The 19983-nt window shown below is 35.2% G+C and overlaps 1 protein-coding gene across 6 annotated transcripts in view; it reads right to left on the reverse strand.

Moving 5' to 3' along the window:
• Positions 1 to 908: 908 nt before the first annotated feature.
• Positions 909 to 19983, reverse strand: part of ptprz1a (protein tyrosine phosphatase receptor type Z1a) — a 180527-nt gene continuing 161452 nt past the window's right edge. For all 6 annotated transcript variants that reach the window (XM_087312409.1, XM_087312408.1, XM_087312407.1 and 3 more), the window contains 6 exons: positions 18339 to 18412; positions 18136 to 18264; positions 15671 to 15823; positions 9672 to 9814; positions 6340 to 6475; positions 909 to 1672 (listed from right to left, as the gene is read on the reverse strand). In XM_087312409.1, the coding sequence (XP_087168535.1) occupies positions 1529 to 1672; positions 6340 to 6475; positions 9672 to 9814; positions 15671 to 15823; positions 18136 to 18264; positions 18339 to 18412 (779 nt within the window). In that variant the 3' untranslated portion in view covers positions 909 to 1528. The remainder of the gene's footprint in view (positions 1673 to 6339; positions 6476 to 9671; positions 9815 to 15670; positions 15824 to 18135; positions 18265 to 18338; positions 18413 to 19983) is intronic.

Genomic DNA, 19983 nt, shown 5'->3' on the forward strand with positions numbered 1-19983 from the left:
TTATCCCAGAAACGAGACAAAACAAAAAAGATTCAGGAAGAACATGAAACAGAAAATTCAGGGAGAACATGCAAACTCCACACAGAAACGCCAGTTGAACCGAGTCTTAACCCAGCGACCTTCTTGATGTGAGGCGACAGCACTACCTACTGCGCCACTGCTTCGCCTGTAGCAATATTTATCGCCGAAAAATAAAATATCACAAAATTTGATTATTCCAATTTCATGTTAAATTAGTTGCTACCTTAAATACAAACGATGAATCAAGTAATTCAAGATATTTTAACTTGCATTATCTGACTCAAGTCATCAAGATTGTATAACTTCAAATTTGAAGTTAAAACCTGATTAACTTAAAATACCACAAATACTAATGTCATCTGACTTTTTGATTATATGAGCACAATGTAAGCACATGACACGTCTCGGTAACACTTTAGAATAACTAATCTGTAAAGTGTGAGTAAATATATTAGTTAAGTGTTAGTTATTAGCTTAAGTATGTTATTGGGACGTTATTCTAAAGTTGCAACTATTCCTCATTTACTAACAGTTAATAAATGAAAAATAGCTGCAACTAGAATAATGTCCCAATAACATATATTCACTATTAACTGATACTTAACAAGCCTTTATTAAGTTATTTACTAACCGCTTGTTCATGATCTCTTAATAAATTATTAGGCATAGTTATAAATCATAAAATACAGTTAAGAAGTAATTTACTTGTTAACTAACAGCTTGTAAGTTATCCATTGGCCGTCTATAAGGCACAGTTATAAATAATTAACAAACTATTAACTTTTATATAACAAGTCATTTATAACTTGTTAACTAACAGTTTAATAATGGTCTATTAACTAGTTATAACGGATATATCATGTCTCTCCATAAAAAGACCAGTCCACTTGATTTCTTGTTTTTGTTTAATCCTACAAAACAGAGAAAAAAAAAAATACCTACAGCTATACAGTGTCAGTATATAACGCTTACGTCAGTAACAATCAGTGAGGCATCCGGAATATTAAAACAGCATTTCAAATCTGACTAAATGACTCAAACGCCTATAAGCACTAGTGCGTCAAATATAAAATTCTAGACATAAATAGAAATTTGGTCCATCGACGTTGTTGCTGTAATATTATTTACACATTAGAATATTATATCCATGACTGATTTTGCCACTTTCTTTGTATATTTGAATGAAGGAAGAAAAAAACAGTGGCTGAAATTCTACTACAAAAAATAGACTAATTAAAAAAGTCTTATTAAAAGAATAACAAAAACAGATTTCCCCTTTAAACGAGCTTTTAAGCAAATAAATATGAGATTCTATGAGAAAGACATTAGTAGGTAAGACATTAGCACAAAACGATTATTAAAAATGTGGAGTGTACAAAGGCACACGTTTCGGGAGGGCGCTGCATCCAGCAGAGCTCTATCAGTTCAGTGATGGACTGAGGGAAAACAAGAGCATTCTTTGATAGAAAAAAATGAGTCTTTTTCCTGTGCCGGCTCATCACTATGGTTACACCAAGGATTCCAGACTCTCGGTCGCACTCGAGACGTCTCCTGGGACCGTGCCGTTGTTGTCGGAGGACTGTAGCGCTTGCTCGTCTTCTTGGGTGCTGACCAAACTCAGAATGGCTTTGTAGAGGAACTGATACTGATCCTATCCCATCATCAAAAAAAAAAAAAAAAAAAACATGAACATGTTGGTAGTTTGACCACAACATACCACTTAAAATATTCAATTTTCCCAAGTGGATTGGAGTTAATTCCACCTCAGGGCAGGATTATTAATGACTGACTTTTTCCTTCATCAGCTTTGCTGCCAACTCTAGATAGATGCGAAAAAGAGTCACTACATTTCCTTTAAAATGTCTAAATGCCAATAGTCTGCACACACATGGGAAACGTTAAAGTTACAGATATAAATATATTTCAATATTCAACTATAAAAGCTCATATATTCTATGAAAACTTTAACATAAGCATATTTTTGATGTTTTTTTTTATCTTATGTAAAATATATAGCCTATGCAATAACACATTAACATGCGTGTGTCCTTCTCAGTTTCTTTGAATTTAAGACGTATACACTTTTTGAAATTGACATTTTATTTTGTAAACTACTGATGAGAATTTCATCACCTTGGAATTATAATTTTCTATCTACGTTCTGAATGGTTTTGAGATATTGAGCTTCAAAGTTTTTGCATTCCATAGCAAACAGCATGTGTGTAACATTTGTTAACATCCCATAATGTTAATTTAGTTTGTTAATTTGTCATTTAATAAGAATATGTCAATAACTCAATTTTGAAAAAAGTCAGGGTGCCAATTTATTACAAATTTAAACTTTTTTTATATATATAAAATTACAAAAATGATTATATACACAATATCACAGTTTTATTCTTAAAACGTTTAACTGCCTACTCTACCAAATGGTTGGTCATATTTTGACAATTATTTTATGGAACGGTTTCTTAACTGGTTTGGCCATGGGAACCACATTTTTACATGGTCATCAAGCCATGACCCAAATTTTTAGGAACTATAATATAAATTTAGGAATTAGATTTATTTAGAATTATGTATTTATTTGTTAACATACATAAGTAGTGACAGATAAATCCTAAGAAAAAATGATCAATATTTATAAATAAACAGTATTTTATGTTTATTATGCTGTCATTACAAAATGTATCAAATTATAGAAATATTACAAAGTAAAAACGACAAATACTGCAAACAGTGGTTAGGGTAAGGAAAGGTTCAGTTACCATGAACTAAACTGAACTGTTAATTAAACATGTTGTCTGGTTTCTAAATGTCGTTTTAGTTTAGATTTTATGCTCTCTTGTGAGAGCACCTCACTACTTATGGCACACTGAGGCTTTAAGTCTTTTTTGTTGTCAACATATAAATAAATCCATACATTTCATACATAAAGTAAACATAAAGTGCATATTTGTTGCTATAATTAAATAAAATTTCACGTCAAACGGTAGGGTTGTCGTGCGCATTTCAAAGTAAATGTCCAGTATAAGCAAAATAGGTAAAAAATTAAGCTTTTGTTGTTTTGACCACACACTTTGCGACCCCCTGAAAATATTCCCACGACCCACTTTTGGGTCACGACCCACCAGTTGAAAAACTCTGTTTTATGGCATACTTCAAAAAATAAAGGTGATTTAATATTCAAAAATGATATATTTTGATTATGTTTTTAAAATAAATTGGTCTTACACTTCTTTTTTTCAGATTTTTCATAGTATATGTACTAACTCCGGTACTTTTACCATACACCGACCTATTAACCATTTGTTAGAGGTTGATATTTTAAAAATTATGGGATGTGTTGGAAAAAATGCATTGAGTGTGTCAACTAGTGACATTAGGAGTTAAAAAATGCAATCCATAAATGTTTTTCTTGGTATGGCAGTTAAAGGGTTATGTAAGAAATCAATGTTTGGTGAAAAAAAACTTGATCTACATTAATATAAAATAGAAATATTTGTTATTCTGACCAATTGTTAGTTACTAAAAAAGAAATAGCGCAAAATTATATTATTTTAATTGGAAAAAAAATGTAAAAATATTTCTAATATTACCTAAAATAATTAGGTAGAAATGGTATAAAACATAAAATGTATTCATAGAATAAAACAAATATTTAACATTTTATTCAAACCCATACCTTTTTTTTGTCATTAGCAATTTATGTTTTTATTAATAATTATTATCGCTAGAATATGTAACTTATTAAATGCAGTATACTTTTATTTACTCCTCCTGTAACTTCAAATAGGAATAATAAAAAATCTAGGAAACGTAAGATTTTCCAAAATTTTGATCTCTAATCTATATAGACAAAAAAACTCTATACACACAAATTCTGTTTACAGTGGTCCCTCGTTATTCGCGGGAGTTATGTTATAAAAATAACCCTCAATAGGTGAAATCCGCAAAGTAGCATTAGTAACATTATTATGGATGTTTTAAGGCTGTAAAACCCCTCACTACACACTTTATATACTTTTTTTCTTAGACAGGCATTAACATTTTCACACTTTTTTCTCTAGTTTAAACAAAGTTCAAACCTTCGTAGAAAAATAAGTGCAGTATTATAGAATGAAACCAAAGATCAAAACCATTTGATCCTGATTTATTTATTCCGTAATGGCGCCCTACAGCCGCGTAACGTCTTCGTTCCTTAAGCATGTCCAGAACAGTCCAATTTTTTGTGCGACAGTTAGCATCTTCCTCAGCCTTTTGGGTGTTACCGCAGTTGCCTTTGCAAGTGCAGAACATTTCGTTCATTGTGAGGAGAGAACTTGCAAACATACAGTCCAGCACTTCAAAGTCACACTGCTCGATCGAACATTTATATAAATTTGGCAACCTAAATTCATTCTGTAATGTACAGGAGACACGGCATGGAGGAGATTGATCAACAATGGTCAGCCAGTCAGGACGCAGAACACAATGTGCTAATCAGGACACAGAACACAATGAAAAAAACATGTCAAATTGCGCGAAAAAGTGGTAAGTGAACCGCGTTATAGCAAGGGACCACTGTATGTATAAATGCAGGCCTGGATAGTAACTGTCATCTGAATTACGATATCAGATTTCAAAAATCAAGTATTTGTAATTAACCTAAAGTACTATTTAACATGCTTTCAAATACAGTTAGTTTTTAATAGATTACATGTTTACACAATAGCAGTGGTGTCAAAATTCTGCTGCAATCATTAAGTAAGGGTAATCTAAATAAAAGGGATCCACAAAAAGTACATTACAAAAGTAATCTAAATGTAATTCAAAAGTAGTCCAATTTTGTGACTGTATAAGTCTAACCTTATGCTGCGTTCACACCACACACGTGATTTACATGTTAAGTCAATGCAAAGACACGAATAGACACCTTGCGGCACGATGCGTGCAAGAGGCAGTGCGAATGACGCAATTTGTGCGAATGAAACGGTGCGAGTTGATCGTTTTGCTCGAATCGTTTAAGTTGGAAAATCTGAACTTCAGCAGACATTCACGCCAAGTTAACCAATCAGGAGCTTTGTCTTGTTGAGACGTGATTATGATGTAATGACTGTTGTTAATGTCCCGGGGGGGAAATCCTCCTGCTGACACTTGACAACAGTTCATCATTGAAAGCTTCCATTATCACAGTTTCTGTAGGAGTTTATGAGCTCAGAGCTGGGTGCACCTCTAAATGGATCTAATAGACTATTGTAACGTATCTACACTGTTTTTCAGCCTTCAGAAAGGCACATAAACAGCTATTTTCTCAAAAAAAATGTGTTAGCCATTTAGCAACAGAGCTGGAGTCACCGGACGGACTGAAGCCCTGCCCATGACGCAAATTTGTGTCTATTTTGAGATGAATTTGACGCCATATGAAGCGAATTTAACGCGCGAATGAAGCCTGTAAACTCGAAATGTTCACACATCTATTTACATGTGAATAGAGCGATTTATCTGCGCATGCCGTGTCTGGTCTGAACACAGCATCCCTGCTGAAAAATCCAGCTTAAACCAGCCTAGGCTGGTTGGCTGGTTTTAGCTGGTCGACCAGGCTGGTTTTAGAGGGGTTTTGGCCACTTTCAGGCTGGTCTCCAGCCATTATCAGCCTGGTCTTAGCTGGTCAGGCTAGAAGATGACCAGCTAAAACCAGCTTGACCCTCCTAGCCAAGCTGGAAGTCCAGCCAAAACCACCTATATCCGCCTTAAGCCAGGCTGGTCGAGCTGGTTTTAGCTGGATTTGGCTGGTCATTTTCCAGGCTGGAAATGGGTGGAAACCAGCCCGGAAATGGCCAAAACCCCTCTAAAACCAGGCTGGTCAACCAGCTAAAACCAGCCAACCAGCCTAGGCTGGTTTAAGCTGGATTTTTCAGCAGGGATAAGAGATTACATTACTTACTTATTCAAAAAGCCATTTATATATTGATATTTAGCCGCACCATATTGGTGTTTCGTAACGTCAAATTTTATATGGTGGGTTGTTAGCTCAACCTGGAGGACCAGGACATCCACACACACTACAGCCAATTTAGCCTCCCCAATTCACCTACATACAGTATACCACATGTCTTTGGACTGTGGGGGAAACCGGAGCACCGTGAGAAAACTCAAGCAGACACGGGGAGAACATGCAAACTCCACACAGAATTGACAACAGACCCACTGTGCCACCGGGTCGTCCAAGAGATTATATTACGGATTATAAATTCAATTTGCAATCAGTAACTAACTACAATCCAAAAGTAATCTATCCAGTTCCGTGTACATGCATATGATCAAATAATCCCTCACAATGTCAGTGAAGACTCCAGGCCTCATGAGGTTGATCATCTTGGCCACCATATAGACGTCCACCACACTCTCGGCCTCAAGCTGTTGAAGTAGAGTGAACAGCGCACAGAATGTTCCAGCAGTCACACCGCCATGTCTGCAGAAACAAAGGGAAATCATGCCTTCAGAAACCATCAGAACAGATTATTAAACAAATCTATGATAAAGCATGTTCAGTTCTAACCCTAGTGAGCCACCTACATAAACAACAGTTTTGGGCATCATTGATGTGCCGCTGATCTATGTTTTGACAAGCACTGCATGTAGCCATCAGGAATGAAGCGGTCTCTGAATGCAATCCCTGAACCGTTTTGAGACCGTGGGTGGGAATCAGGGGGCTTACACTGAAGTTATTCCTGTTTTATTTAAATAAGAGAATCTTTGCTGTAAAATACGGGAGTTTTGTTGATTCATGCGGGTCTAAATCATTTGGGGTTCCACAAGGTTCTTGTCTCGGTCCCTTTCTGTTTTCTCTAAATGCTTTTTTGGGGATATTTCAAAAATGTAAACACCAAGACGTGCATTAAAACACCCACACTGCTTAGGCAGTGCAGGATTTACATTGCTGAAGGATGCTTTACAATAGATACAAACATGAAGGAAAAACATTTATTGATTCATAATTTTCATATGCTTGTAAAGTGCTTTGTGATTCTTTTAAAGGTGGATCATAGTTTTAAAGGTGCATAATAATAAAAAACATATTCAAAAAAAAAAAGTATTTTTAAAGGGTTACTAAAAATTCATTTTTAGTACATCCTAATTTATTTTTTTGGTAATATACGTTTTGGCCAATACAATTTAAATGGAATTTGAGTAAAAAAATGAATAAACAAATGAAAGTAAAATTAATTTTATATAGGGGCCTACAAAATAAATATGCCCCTTTGGCTCATTTCGGTTAGTTTTCCCAACCAACAACTGAATAATAACTGTTAACAGGTAAGATTATTATCAAATTATTATTTAATACTAAAAAAATAATAAATGACACGTCTATTTTATGTCTGACACATTAAATATTGCATTTTAAAATAGTGATTTATTTTAACATGCGAAAAACAGCATACACAACATTATTAACAGCATCTTCAAGCACCTGCAGTTTTTCCAACAGCATAGAAAAACAGAATAAACTAAATAAAAAGAATAAAATAAACTAGCCTGCCCTAGATATTTTCACTTGATTTACTGATTTAGATTACAAAAGGAAAACATTGACTGAATCCTTTTTAATAACCAGCATAAGCTTTTTCCAATTATATGTTTTCTTCCGTCAAATAAAAATTCCAAAGCAAATATGCATTTAATTAATGTTCCTCTGTAATTGTTATATCACAAACCTCTGTCAACATTTTTAATAGAAGTCATTATTTTAAAGATTATGTCCTGAGCATCTGATTTTACATTAGAGCAGGGGTGTCCACAATCCTGGAGGGCCGGTGTCCTGCATAGTTTAGCTCCAACTTCCTCCCACACACCTCCCTAGAAGTCTAGGATACCTAGAAAGAGCTTGATTAGCTTGTTCAGGTTTGTTTAATTGGGGTTAGAACCAAAATATGCAGGACACCTGCCCTGCCGAACAGAGGACGCCATTGCCTTAGAGCTTATGTGCTTTCATTTCCTCTTTCACTCGTGGTTCATGATGAGGTATGTTCACTTTCTTTAAGTATAGCTTACTGTAGCATTTAATAATTTAGTTTTTTACATGTAGTATTGCAGTGATTTGCATCCATGGTTTATAGTTTATACAGCTATTGACCTTATTCTTCGCGTAAGAGCAGCCACAGCCAATCTTTTTGGCTCAAGACTTCCGGTCTCATTCACTTCCATTCGTTTTCAGACGTTAAAAACAGCTCTTTACACTGCTTGATGTTGCAAACTTATGTTTTCTTATTATTCTATTCTTCTTTGTCTGTATAGTAACGAACACACTTGTTTGTAGAGCTAGTAGTTTGGCCGTTTTTTGCTGTTTTTATTCCTAGTCATTTCCCCCATAGACAACTGTATCAGAAGTTCTAAAACAACCACAAAAAGGAGCCCACTTCCGCATTAAAGAATAAGGTCAATAAAACGAAAGCCTCAGTTTGATGCGGAGTTATCATTATGCAAAAAATCACGTAGCCTAAATCATTGGATTTGTTTGATTTGTAGATTAAGCTATGATTTTTTAAAAATATATCTTTTACAAGAACTAATAATAACTGTAACCTTCTGAATAGAAATTGGTATTTTGTACTCAAAATCCTCAAAACTGCATCTGTTGTGTTCATGAGTGGTGCCGCAACGTGCTCTGATGAAGAGAAAACCCAGACGCTCCTACTCCACATTTCAGAAAATGTTTGTTTTTGCGGCTTCTTCCTCCACTTGTGCAAAGAGACAGAGGTGTTTATGACACAGATCCAGGAGAGAGGCATTACCATTAGCCCTGGTTTGGCATAAACTCGTCTGTGTCAAACTGTAACCACCAATATCTTTCTTTTTGCTCCTTTCATTTTGGCAAAATACATCTAGGAAGGTGTTACCACCCTGCCAGTTAACAAATATGTGTTCTACATTTATGCAGCAAAACTTAAATAATACATATATTATTAAATATATGTATATTAATATATAATATTAATATATTATAAAAATTAACCTTAACGGCTATTTGGTTAATATGTGCATCCCTATGCCCCTTAATTTTAATATTTTTAAAATAAATTAGATTAAATGCAATTACAATATAAAAAACTAGGTCACACTTTACAATAAGGTTCATTAGTTAATGTTATTTAATGCATTTACTAACATGAACAAACAATGAACAATACATCTACTACTGTATTTGTTCATGCTAGTTAACGTTAGTTAATGAAAATACAGTAGTTCATTGTTAGTTCATGTTAACTCATGGTACATTAACTAATGTTATCAAGCACAAACTTGGATGTTCATAATGCATTTCTAAATGTTTAATTATGATTAATAATTGCTGTACATGTGTTGTTCATGATTAGTTCATGTTAGTAAATGCATTAACTAATGAACCTTATTGTAAAGTGTTACCAAAAACTACTATTTATTATTATAACAGCATACTATTTCTAGTTTTGAAGCTATTATTACTATTTGACAGCTGCTCCAACATCTCTAGTCTAGCAAAAATGGATTTTCATGCTATTCAAAGCTGGGCAGGAGTAGCTGTGGACAGCAGACAGTTAGATGACCCGTTGGCTTCTGGAACACAGAAAACTGTGTCTTTTCCAAGACGCAGTGTGTGTCCCCTTCAGGGCCAAGATGCAACTCACTCATCATGAATGACCATTGGTCCATCTTTGGAGCTGGCCTCTTTTTGGATGATTCTGATCATCTCGAAGACGCTACTGATGGGACTGTCTGGGTTTGGCCAACGTGGGCTGCGGAAATGCTTCACTTCTAGAACAAAGTCATCCTGAAAGACAGAGAAAAGAGATTAATTTGTGTGTGTGTGTGTGTGTGTGTGTGTGTGTGTGTGTGTGTGTGTGTGTGTGTGTGTGTGTGTGTGTGTGTGTGTGTGTGTGTGTGTGTGTGTGTGTGTGTGTGTGTGTGTGTGTGTGTGTGTGTGTGTGTGTGTGTGTGAGAGTGACATGGTTGGGTACGGTAATTATAAAAAGTAATTCATTAATTACATCATAAAAACTGTATTTAATTTACTTTATAGTTACTTTGTCTAAAAAGTAACAAACTACTCAAAGTGTAATTGCTTGACTCAATACTACTTACTATTGTTATAAATCTCAAAGCAAACAGAATATGAATTCAACTATTTTAATTGGACATCCTTTTAGATTCATTTAAAAAGATTAACACTTAAGAAATGTTAAACATCAGAACAAAAGTGTTTCAAAGTATTAATGACTATTTCATACATACAGTATGATATATTGACATTAATTACAGGATCACTTCATTGTTTTTAAGCATGTGTATTCCTTTAATATAAGCCTCTTTAGTTGACAAATCACATATTTGTATATGAAAAATATATATTTGTATAAAGTAAATATGTAAATATACACACACACACATATATACACTCATCGGCCACTTTATTAGGTACACCTGTAGAAACTGCTTGTTAACGCAAATTTCTAATCACATCGCAGCAACTCAATGCATTTAGGTATGTAGACATGAGGTGCTTTCGACTTGAACCATGGCTGCAGCCTGTGTTCTATGAGATTAGCTGAGTGCAGGTGGGGGCGAAGTTGAAAACGGAGCCAGACAGCCGGACACTCAAAGTTGCGGCTGTCATGCTCACCGATCACATGGCGTAATAGTAGCTTACTATAGCATTTAATAATTTAGTTTTTTACATGTAGTATTGCAGTGATTTGCATCCATGTTTTTAGTTTATACAGCTATTGACCTTATTCTTCGCGTAAGAGCGGCCACAGCCAATCTTTTTGGCTCAAGACTTCCAGTCTCATTTACTTCCATTCATTTTCAGACGTTAAAAACAGCTCTTTACACTGCTCGATATTGCAAACTTATGTATTCTTATTATTCTATTCTTCTTTGTCTGTATAGTAACGAACACACTTGTTTGTAGAGCTAGTAGTTTGGCTGTTTTTTGGTGTTTTTATTCCTAGTCATTTCCCCCATAGACAACTGAATCAGAAGTTCTAAAACAACCGCAAAAAGGAGCCCACTTCCACATTGAAGAGTAAGGTCAATAAAACGAAAGCCTCAGTTTGATGCGGAGTTATCATTATGCAAAAAATCACGTAGTGTAAATCATTAGATTTGTTTGATTTGTGGATTAAGCTATGATTTATTTTTTTTAAATGTATCTTTTATGGCAAGGCAGTGGCGCAGTATGTAGACATGAGGTGCCTTCGACTTGAATCATGGCTGCAGCCGGAGTTCTATGAGATTAGCTGAGTGCAGGTGGGGGCGAAGTTGAAAACGGAGCCAGACAGCCGGACACTCAAAGTTGCGGCTGTCTTGCTCACCGATCACATGGCGTAATAGTAGCTTACTATAGCATTTAATAATTTAGTTTTTTACATGTAGTATTGCAGTGATTTGCATCCATGTTTTTAGTTTATACAGCTATTGACCTTATTATTCGCGTAAGAGCGGCCACAGGCAATCTTTTTGGCTCAAGACTTCCAGTCTCATTCACTTCCATTCATTTTCAGACGTTAAAAACAGCTCTTTACACTGCTCGATATTGCAAACTTATGTATTTTTATTATTCTATTCTTCTTTGTCTGTATAGTAACGAACACACTTGTTTGTAGAGCTAGTAGTTTGGCTGTTTTTTGGTGTTTTTATTCCTAGTCATTTCCCCCATAGACAACTGAATCAGAAGTTCTAAAACAACCGCAAAAAGGAGCCCACTTTCGCATTGAAGAGTAAGGTCAATAAAACGAAAGCCTCAGTTTGATGCGAAGTTATCATTATGCAAAAAATCACATAGTGTAAATCATTAGATTTGTTTGATTTGTGGATTAAGCTATGATTTATTTTTTTTAAATGTATCTTTTATGGCAAGGCAGTGGCGCAGTATGTAGACATGAGGTGGATTCGACTTGAACCATGGCTTCAGCCGGTGTTCTATGAGATTGGCTGAGTGCAGGTGGGGGCGAAGTTGAAAACGGAGCCAGACAGCCGGACACTCAAAGTTGCGGCTGTCATGCTCACCGATCACATGGCGTCATCATCATTTTTTACTCTTATTTAATTTTATTTATAACAACTTAAGATTTACAGTACAAACAAAGCGGAATACAGTCTCTACAAACTAATTCATTTTAAACAATAAGGAAATTATTAATTAAATGTATAACAAACGTACAAGAGAAATAAGGGGAAACGAGAGGGTAATATAAACATAAAATTAAATAGTTCTATTAAGTACAAAGCAATAAGCACAAATTATAGGAGTTTAAACATCACTGTTTAGGTTAATATTTCTTGCTTGATTATGCTAAAAAGGGGTTTACATTTATTTACATTTATAAATATAAAACTTTACTATATATATTAGTGTAAAATCCAAAACAAGGTGCTTTGATTGTCTTAAACAATGATAAAGATTATTTTGGATGATGAAAGCCTTTTCAGAAAAGCGCATTAATTCAAAAAGATTGAACAAAAGGAGATTCCTAAAATAAGTGAGCTACACTTTAAGTAGAAGTTTCCCAGAATGAGCGTACATCGATGTCGCTTCGGCTTTACAGGACAAAACTATATATTTTATTATCATATAAATAATTTTATAAATATTTAATAAAATAGTTCTTTAACTTAATTTGTTAAGAAACCTTTATAGGGGTGTCAGGATCAATGATGATAATTATTTTATTACAAGTCTGTAATACTTATTTGAGTTAATATTTAGGTTATTCACTAAAATATATAAGTAAATCATTCATGGAGCTGAATACAGTAAATAGTCTATATAAAAAGGTTGAAAATAAACCTGTGCAGACAATCTAGCCTTTATAAACAAATTATTTAACAAAAGATAATACTGCCGTAAAATATTTGTAGTGTTTTAATAAGCATGATGTGTACAAGATAGAGATGGCATAAAAAGGAATTGTTTGTTTTTAAATTTGTTAAACATAATTTGTCCAATAATAAACCCTAAACACACATGGTTGTTGTCATGCTGTGAACTAAGCCAATCGTGTAATATCAGTGTCATCATCGCAGCTCCTACAGTCACTCTTCAGGTGCTGCACCGACTGAATCAGTCATCTGATCTTGGAGTGCTGACGCGGTACTTTGATGCCACATTGATACCAACCGAGCATCAGAATGGGGAAGAAAGGTGATTTAAGTGACTGAACGTGGCAATGTTGTTAGTGCCAAATGGGCTGGTCTGAGTATTTCTGAAACTGCTGATATATTGGGATTTTCATGCATAACCCTCTCTAGAGTTTACAGAAAAATAAAAAAATATTTAGTAAGTGACAGTTCTGTGGACACAAATGCCTCGTTGATGCCAGAGGTCAGATAAGAATTGGCAGATTGGTTCGATCTGATAGAAAGACAACAGTAACTCGAATAACCACTCGTTACAACTGAGGTATGCAGAGGAGCATCTCTGTGGACCACGCCAGTTGCCACTCCTGTCTGCTAAGAATAGGAAACTGCCAGATGTTAGAATTTGGCATCAACAACATGAAAGCATGGATCTATCCTGCCTTGTATCAACAGTTCAGGCTGCTGGTGTTGGTGTAATGGTAATGGAGGATTTTGTTTGGCACACTTTGGGCCCATTATTTCCAGTTGAGCATCGTGTCAACAGTATTGAGTATTGTTGCTGACCATGTCCATCCATTTATGAGCACAGTGTACCCATCTTCTGATGGCTATTTCCAGCAGGATAACGTGCCATGTCATAAAGCGTGAATCATCTCAGACTGGTTTCTTGAACATGACAATGAGTTCACAGTACTCAAATGGCTTACACAGTCGCCAGAGAGCACCTTTGGGATGTGGTGGAATGGGAGATTGGTTACTGTATTTTTATTTATTTTTTTGTCTAGGTAACAGAATTCAATTGTGTATAAAACTGAAAAAAGAAATAGGATTTAAGGGTAAGAGTAGCCTCCAAGGTTTGACGTCACACATTGCACTCATACTGCCACAGAAATAGTAACTTCTTTTTTATTGTAATGATCAACCACACATTAAGTAACTTCCATATGTCAGAGCAAAAAGAATGTAATAAATTGTACATTAAAATAATAAGCTGTAATAAATTGTAATCAAATGTTCCAGGGATTCACCTATGGTATTCATGGTATTAAGGTCTTGATTAATTTTGACAATTGAACAGACTATTGTGCATGTAATGACATACAATGAAATGACCCTAACATATTTTGGAGAGAACAACCATTGAACTGAGAATCTACAATCAGTTCAGATCAACTAGATCTATTTACTTGGAAATTGTGCTGAATGTAGGCTATCTGTACTTAATCATTTGCAAAGATGTACTTAGACATTTGCAATTTGATGAAACTAATGAGAAATTTAATTCTGTTGTGAACAATTGCCTAGTAGTTTTGGAGGTTTGTCCATGTTGTTTTGTTTTGAGAATATTATTTCTGTTTCAAGAAATGAGCCAAACCAATGTAAGGCAGTTCTGAAGGCAAAAGCGGTCCAACCCGGTATTAGTAAGGTGTACCTAATAAAGTGGCTGGCGAGTGTATATATATATTTGTGTGGGTGTGTGTGTGTGTGTGTGTGTGTGTGTGTGTGTGTGTGTGTGTGTGTATATATATATATATATATATATATATATATATATATATATATATATAGAGAGAGAGAGAGAGAGAGAGAGAGAGAGAGAGAGATAGATAGATAGATAGATAGATAGATAGATAGATAGATAGATAGATAGATAGATAGATAGATAGATAGATAGATAGATAGATAGATCAAATCATTAATATATATATATATATATATATATATATATATATATATATATATATATATATATATATATATATATATATATATATAATTATTTTTTTATTGCCTAAGAATAATAATTAATCCTTTTATTATTTCAAAGGTAAAATTTATTTATTTAAATAAACAGTAACTGGCTTATTACATTCAACTCAACCCAGTGTATTACCTAGGTATTACAATGTTGAGTTGGTTTATGAGGACATGACCTGTCAATACAATGAAATCATACTTTTCACATTCAAAATGCTGAGGTTCCTAGTGGTTCATGTCTTGCCCCTTTTCTGTTTTCTCTATATAAAACAGAGGGTAGGGGTCGAGTAGGGTAAGGCTATATAGGCAGTTTTTGGAGTATAAAAGACATTACGCCAATGTAGAGTGCTCATAAACCACCAAAACCTGTGTGTGAGTGTGTGTGTGTGTGCCTGTGTGTGTTCATGATCAGGCGTATGCAGTCTAACCAATGTGCTTCAGATACAGATGGTTTAATGCTAAGTGTGTGAAAAGCACCAGATGTTTGTTTAACAGACTCTGTTCTCACTTTCGTCAGCAGCCATTTGCTCTTCCTAATATTTTCCACAATCGTACGGCAGGCACCAGCTGCGATCTTCAAAACAGATGCCCACGTTCGTGTTTTTCAATGGTTTTGGAGAAATGACGCACAGAAATCGCTCATTTACATCTCACTGAATTGATTATCATAGCTTTACGATGGTAGCTTCCTCTTCTGTGAATTATGGGTAATATATATCTGATTCAGTTTTTTGTTGTTGTTGTTGCTAATATTAGTCGTGAAATCTGATTGGCTGTGTTACTGTATTACCTTAGTCGCCTCTAAGATGTAATCCTGCACTATCAACATGTCTTCATTGGACAGGCACACATGGTCCTCCCCTCTTAATGATACAGAGAACGTCTCGTAGATGATTGGCTGATCTCTTGTAGGCCAGAATATGACTGGCTCGCTGTCTTCTGTCTAGGAGTGGAATAGAAGAAAATGATGGAGGGAGAAAGGGAATGAGAGATTAATAAAAGGGCAATCAGTTTCATTCAGTATTGGAAGATCATCTGGAAATAACTGGACATTATCAGAAAAAAAATTGCCCTGGTGCCTGTAGAACTGCATAGTTTAGCCAGAAATGTGTGATTATATATGATTATGCCAATAATGTTAATAATACTATTATTACACTATTATACTATTACTATTATATATTACTAATATGTTAGTAATATTAATAATCAAACTCAATAATAATGATATTTTTTTATATTTTATCGTTTAACTCTAGGGCAAAAAAAAAGTTCCTCTTAAGCCCTGGTCACATGATTTTTATTGTTGGTTACGAAAGTCACTATATCAGATTATGCAATAATGTCTAAATAAAATCTTGACTTGTCGTGGGTAACAAATAAGTCAGACTACACATTCCTTCATGATCAGTCATCCCGTGACATCTACGATGAAATTTATTTCCCAAAGCAGTCACAAGGTTTACTATAACAATATTTCTTATCTTGTTAATCTTTTGTCAGTCTCAATAAACAATCATGCTTGGTGACAAATGGGCTATTATTTAAGGGCATTCGTTATGACACTGATAGGATCAAAGGTATATTTAATTTTTAATAAGATATTTTGTTTTAAATATAAATGTATATTTTCCAGCCATGTTTGATTATTAAACACTCTCTCGGCTGAATTTGTCGCGAGTAAGATGGAGAAAATGAAAGCACATTAGCACTAAGGAAAAATATGATGCTCAAGCCAATATAATGACAATGCAATGAGGTTTGTGATACAAGAATTACAGGGAAGCATTCTTTAAATTAATGCCTTATTTTCCATGGAGTGAAACAAATCATCCACCCACACAGTTGAGTAGTGGACGGGCACAAACAAAAATTAATTTGTATATTTTTTTGGATAAAATAAATTTTTAAAACAAATTTTGTTTGGTATAATTTATATCTTAATTTTAATTTCCTTTTTTATTATTATTATTTTTTTAGTTAGTTAGATAAACAAGAATAACAAATAAAATCTGACCTGACGTGCTTCAAAACCAGTCCACTGGTTTGTTAAATAAAATAAAATCTGGCCTAAATAAAATTAAAAAGAAATATTCACAGTTTCAGAGAAGACTATATTAAACTGTTTTCATTTTAAATGACAAATCATTCATTGCTGGTAAGTTTAAATTAAGTTAGTTTAATCAAGTAATTTGAATAAGCAAGACAGGCTTTTACAATGTATTAGCAGCACTGAACATGTTTCCAGATTACCCCTGAAGAACGAACTTGGTCGGAAGGCAGAGAGAATGGAGATGTCTGTAAATTTATGCCAGTCTGTCTGATAAAATTGCTTAACACTTTATTATTTTTAAAAAAGTAGTTAAATTTGCATTAACTAATGATTGATCTTATCCACCCGTGCGGATTAACAGCAGCAGCTGAGATACCTGGGAAATGATGTGCTCCTATTGTCCAGTTTCACCCAAGTGACGGAACTCGTCTTGAAGTTCGGGAAAAAATTAAACTTGCTACTTTAAAAATTAAACTTGCTTTCTGCGATGGTGTCGTGAGGCGTCGCACACATGCTATAAGTTGTCGAAACCTATGCTACATTACACGAGAAGAAACGATTGTGTCATGACGGCCATTTGTTTCTCCACGAGTCACTACATCAAGGAAATCGTGCCAAAATCGTGTGATCTGATCAGGGATTTTTTTAACCAGCATCAGTACTAATCATAATAAACAAACAATCATTAATTTTCAGAATTTTAACCCTATAAATGCTGGTTGTTCACAAAATGACACAGGTGTTTTTTTTTTTTTTTTTTTTTAAATAAATCTAAATATTTGTTATTTTCCAAATACTTCTTTCTTTCATATACATTTTTCTTTTTTGAATTAATTTTGATTTAATTAGTTTTTTTATTATTAATTGTGCTTTACTATCAAAATAGCTATAAATGAGTTCTACTAATAAAATAACTAATATGAAAAAAATCATTTGTAGTAGTAGTAGTAGTAATACTGATAAGTACAATCATTTAAAAATACCAAATTAATCAAATTACTATTGTAAAAAAATCACAGTAAAGTTACATTTTTTAAAAAGTGTTTAGGAGAACAATACAATGAACTTTTTGACGATAAAATACCTAATATGGTCTAATTATTTTTCCAAACATTACACCATTTTATTTTAATTAATCTTGCAGCCGTATTTGTGATACTATAAAGCATTTAGCAATAAAATCTGTTGACAGCAGTACTGACCGTGCTGCTCGTGTCCGGCAGTGAAACTATAACCTGGGAATTTTGATCCCATATCATCCTCCATAAGTCCTTCACTGTGTTGGGCAAAGGATTCTGGGTAATGATGAACTCTTTGTTTTGCCGATAGCCCTGATATAAAAGCATTCATACGTTAGCTTTGTTCATGTGAATGAGCAGATAGAGAGAAGCATTGAATGTCTCACCATGACATATGAGGCGTTGATGTAATCTGATGTTTCTCCTGCTGACGAGGACACACACACTCGAGACTTCTCCACTGCAAAACACACCACAGTCACTTTTGTGGAACTAACTATCTCTGTATCTATTCATCTGCTTGTCTATTATTCTGTCTACTCATCCCTCCATCTATTTGTCTATACATCTGTACATCTAATTTGCCCAATCAATCATTCTATCTCTCTATCTTTCTGTCTGTCCATTTGTTAATACATCCATCAATCCATCCATCTATTTATCCATTTATAAGATCATTCGCTCGCTTGCCCACCCATCCAACCATTCCTCCATCCATTCATACACCCACCCACTTGCCCATTCATGCATCAGTCCGCCAACCATTCACCCACCCATCCATAAACCCACCCGATATCCATCAATCCTTTATCCACACATCTATCCTATTTTTTTAACCACCAACCCATTCATCCACTCACTCTTTTATCCAACCACCTACCCAACCATCCATAAGACCATTTTCTCACCCACTCATCCACCCATTCTTTCATCCATCCATACACCCACTCAAATGCCTATCCATGCATCAGTCCACAAAACGACTTACCCATCCATCCATAAACCCCCTCAACTGCCCATTCATCCATCCATTCATCCACCCATCTATCTAGCCAATTTATCTAACCATTCATTTATCCATCCACCTGCCCAACCATCCATAAGACCATTTGCTCAGCTGGCGATCCACCCATTCTTTTATCCATTAATACACATCCATGCATCAGTCCACCCACTCACCCGTCCATCCATAAACCCACTTGACCGCCGATTCATCCACCCATCTATCTAGCCAATTAATTCACCCACCTATCTATTCATCCACCCATTCATTTTGCCATTCACCCACCCGACCATCCATAAAAATATCAGTTCGCCCATCCACCCGTTCTTCCATCCATCCATACACTCACTCACCCACCTATCCATGCATCAGTCCGCCCAGCCACTCACCCTTTCATCCATAAACCCACTTGAATGGCCATTCAACCATCCATCCATCCATCCATCTATCTGTCCAGCCAATTTATTCACCCACCTACCTATTCATCCACCCATACATTTATCCATCCACCCATACACACACCCACCTGCCCATACATGCATCCACCCACCTAAGCACCCAGCCACCTATCCACAAACCCACTTGCCCATGCATCCATCCATCCATCCATCCATCCATCCATCCATCCATCCATCCATCCATCCAACAATACATCCATGTATATAGCCAATTTATTCACTCACCTACCTATTCATCCACCAATCTATTTATCTATCCACCTGTCCATCAGCTATCCATCCATCTAACCAATTTATTTACCCTTCTACCTATTCATCCAACCATTTATTTCTCCTTCCACTGATCCAACCTTCCATTGACTGGCCCATCCACCCATCCATTCTTCCATCCACCCGCCAATTCATCAACCCACCCATCCATCCATCCATCCATCCATCCATCTATCCAATCGCACACCCACTTACCCATCCATGCATCCATCCACCCAACCACTAACTCACCCATGTATTAACCCAATTAAATGCCCATCTACCCATTCATCATGTGATCCACCTGCCCAAACACCCACC

Source organism: Danio rerio, chromosome 25, assembly GCF_052040795.2.
Source record: "Danio rerio strain M-AB ecotype USA chromosome 25, GRCz13ab, whole genome shotgun sequence".
Lineage (NCBI taxonomy): Eukaryota > Metazoa > Chordata > Actinopteri > Cypriniformes > Danionidae > Danio > Danio rerio.